Here is a 3,841-nt window from a genome sequence, read left to right as displayed (position 1 = left end):
GTCTCTTAATTTTTGACTTATTATAAAAAACAGATTTGAGATACAGGTATACCTCAAAAGCAGTATGCCAGTGAATTTACTATAATTATTTGATATATCTTTGTCTCCGCATAGAGGACTAGGACTGTATTTTCTTTACGTTCTTACTTCCTACTATGTTTTACAAGTTATCACATTTATAGTAAATATTCATTGAATATTTGTTGATTGAATTTCAGGATGGTGCTGCAAGTTGGTATTTTTTTGTTTGCTTTTTGAGTATTACATTCAGTGATTGCTCTTATTAAAAATACTTCATCATTGCCCTCTTTAATTATAAGATTAATAGGACTGTTGAAATAGAACATATTATCAACTAAAAATGACATTATTATATAAATATTTCTAAAATTGTGGATTTAACTTGCGATTGAATTGGCTGAAAATTTTTATTCCTGTTAAATTTCCTTCATAAATGTCAACGTAGAGGAATAAAAGCAGTCTTTTCCTCTGATATTTTTTTCTTTGAGCTATATTAATATCTTGGTGATTATTCAGGAAATTTTTACTGTGATCATCAGCATTTATTAGTTTTACAGATAATTCTATGGAATAAACAATTTAATTATATACCTGGGACATTAATATAGGTGTTAACTTCTATGGGTTTCTTTTACATATCACTGTGTAAATGACAGATTTAGCCCAAGTTCCTTGATTAGCTCCACTGTTAATTTTGAATCCATAGACTATATAAATAAGAATGAAAGAGCAAGAGTAAAATAAGGTTTTGAATGAAAAGTGAAATCATTCAGTTAACTAGAGATCTAGGTTTTGAAATGCCTACTATTTTAAACCTGTAAAGAAAGGACACATTAACTTAGAAGAGATTGCTTAGTAAAGATAAACTTTTGAGATTTGAATGAGGGAATAGAATTAGTTTGAACATAATTAATTTAAGGATTGAAAAATCTGTTCTTTCTTTAAGTAAACTTAAAGAAGTAAACTTAAATAAGTGTACAGCAGACTGATCATTTTCACAAAGTGAAAACATCTGTGTAATCAGTGCACAGTTTGAGATACAGTATTATGAGGTTACTTCCAAATGTTCATGGATAAATAAAATTGAAAGATAATACAAATCTTTCCATGAACTTTTTGATGTACTCTTGTATTTGCAACCCAGAAGCCCCATTTGTGGACCATTTAGTTACTACCCTTTCACCAGAAGGTTTTCACTGTCCTGGTTTCCAGCACCAAAAATCAGTTATGTTCTCTTTTGCCCACATTTTGAGATTCATCCATATTGTTGTGTATAGTTGTAGTTCCTTCATTTTCCTTGCTATATAATAGTCTGTTTTAGGAATATATCACACTCTATGTATCATTTCTATTGACGGTAGACATTTCCTGGGTTGTTTACAGGTTGAGATTATTGCTGTGAACATTCTTGTACATGCCTTTTGGAGTCTGCATGGGTCCATTTTTGTTGGTTATGTAGTTGGGGTAATCTTAAAGTGTCCTGTTTTTGGGCAAGGAAAATCAGGAACAGAATTTTAATTTAGGCAGTTGATTAGATTTTCTTTTTATACATATCAAAAGTATGATGTGTACAGAAGGAAATATAAGCAGCTAAATAAATTTTATTGAAGGTATTCAGCTATTCGTGATTGGTAATCATGACTAAAGTAGGATAATTTGTTTTAACATACATTTCAGCATCATCTTCCATAAACTTCTTCTTTGTTCTTTGTGCTGCATCTAAGGTATCTTTTCCCCATCTATGCATGTGCCTTTATTCCTTATTTTTTTCTGGGAATGTCCTCTCTACTCTTATCTTTTTTAGTAGAAATCTGACTCATTTTCCTGAGCCTGGTTTATGGATTTTTCCCTGACCTCCCAGGTACAAATAATTCTTCACTTTTCTCACATTCTATAACCCTTTACATTTTTTTAAATAAATACTTATCACATATTATCTTCATTGTAATTATTTATATTCTTTTATTCTTATTCTCTTAGATTGGAATTTTCTTGAGAGTAGTTTTATTTATCTTTTTCTTCTTCATAGTGATAAAACTTTGTATGTTGCATAACAAAGGTACACTTCAAACAGTTAATGGGAAGATTCATATTACCTTTCAATTTTATTTTTCCATGAACTTTTTGAAGTACTCTTGTATATAGGCAACCAGATATACATTGACTTTTAAATGTGCTTAAGATTTTTATATATTCAAAGAAAAATATTTAATTACATACTTCGGAAGTCATCATAGAAGCAATAAATATTAATTCTGTGGTAATCACATTAAAAGTACAACTAACATTTAACATTGGAATTTAGTTTCAGTAGTAGAAGACGGTGGATTAAGTTGGCTAAGGAAATCTTATCAACGAATGAAGGAACAAGCTGAGAAACAAAATAGAAATTTTGAGGACGTTGTAGCTGAAAGATATGGGGTGAGTATGTGTATTAAGGAGATATGAATATTTTCAGGATTATGTGAAAAATTAAGTGCCTTTAACTTTGTTTTGTGCTATGAAACACTTTTGAATTGAATTAATATTAAATTTCATTTCTGTATACTGCTGAAGTCATTTTCTGCTTTTCATTATTTGAATTTAGGCAGCATATTTTTATTGACATAACAAATGTAAAACTTAAGTGTGTGTTTAATGTAAAAATAACATTTTCTCATTGTGATAAAATTTAAATAATGCAGGAAAGTCTTCAGAGTATACTTCTGGAGATAACCACTGTAGAAATTTTGGTATATTCTAGAGTTTTGATATTTTCCAGAGTTTTTAAAAGAGCGTATATACTCTTAAAACAATGGAACCATGCAGCAGTATATGATATATTAGAACCAGATCCTCTTTTCACCATGTGTGGATAATCTTTCTGTTTCAGTAATTACCATTGACTTCCTCCCCCACGCTTTCTTCAATTTCCAAAGGAAAGCAGATTTAGAGATTTAGAAAGTAGAAAGATTTCAAAACTGTATGCTAGTGCCACTGTCCCCTCTTCCAAATAAAAGAGGGAAAATGTTACACTTTGTCTTAAATCTGTTAACATTTTGTAATATATTTTTGCATATTTTTTTCTCCTATGTTTTAAAGTATGCTTATAGAATATACCCTTATTTTTTTTACTTACTAATGTAGACATAGTTGGATTCCCGTAAATATATACATTTTAATGACCTTTTAATATTTTCTTATATATTAATCTGGTTTTCCATTGTTTGTCAGTGGATGGACATGTATATGCTTTTTCCTCCCTCTGTTAAATACTTGCACTGTGCTGACTGTCTTTGTCCAGTGCATTTTGCATATTTATCTGGGTATTCAGGTGAATTACTAAAAATAAAATTGTTTGTTTAAAGGATATAGACAATTGAAGTGAGATGTATATTGCCAAATTTATCTACAGAAAGATTGAGCAAATTATTAAAATGCCTCTTTTATCATTTTATCACATAATTTTCAACAGTTGGACCATCATTCTTTATAGTCTTTGCTATTGTGATTGGTAAAACACCATTTTTTGCTTTTATTTTTATACATTTGTTTACTAGTGAATTGGAATTTGTTTTTTACATTTATTTTGGCCATTTGTATTTTTTAGTGAATTGATTATTAATATTATTTTCCTGTCTTTCTTTTGGGATAATGATTTATATAAGACTTTTTAATTATTCTGTTCAAATATCTTCCCCTTAGTTTCATGTTTGTTTTTTACTTTATTGATAATTTGCTATGGTTAAATTTTAAATATTTTTACCTAGCAAAATTCTTCAGATTTTTCTTTCATGACTTAATGCTCTTGGTATGATTAATTGACAGGCTTTCCCTACTC

The 3,841-nt window shown here is 29.2% G+C and overlaps 1 protein-coding gene across 1 annotated transcript in view; it reads left to right on the top strand.

The window, feature by feature from the left end:
- The window catches only part of LOC103606599 (CWF19-like protein 2), a gene marked incomplete at its 3' end in the record, with an annotated part of 82,806 nt that overhangs the window by 16,476 nt on the left and 62,489 nt on the right, over nt 1-3,841 (top strand). The window contains 1 exon segment of the mRNA XM_008591174.1: nt 2,327-2,442. Coding sequence (XP_008589396.1) covers nt 2,327-2,442 — 116 coding nt within the window.

The sequence above is a fragment of the Galeopterus variegatus genome, unplaced genomic scaffold (assembly GCF_000696425.1).
Source record: "Galeopterus variegatus unplaced genomic scaffold, G_variegatus-3.0.2 Scaffold6722, whole genome shotgun sequence".
NCBI lineage: Eukaryota > Metazoa > Chordata > Mammalia > Dermoptera > Cynocephalidae > Galeopterus > Galeopterus variegatus.
The sequence above is the reverse complement of the archived record's forward strand: the minus strand, read 5'-3'. Positions and strand labels throughout refer to the sequence as shown.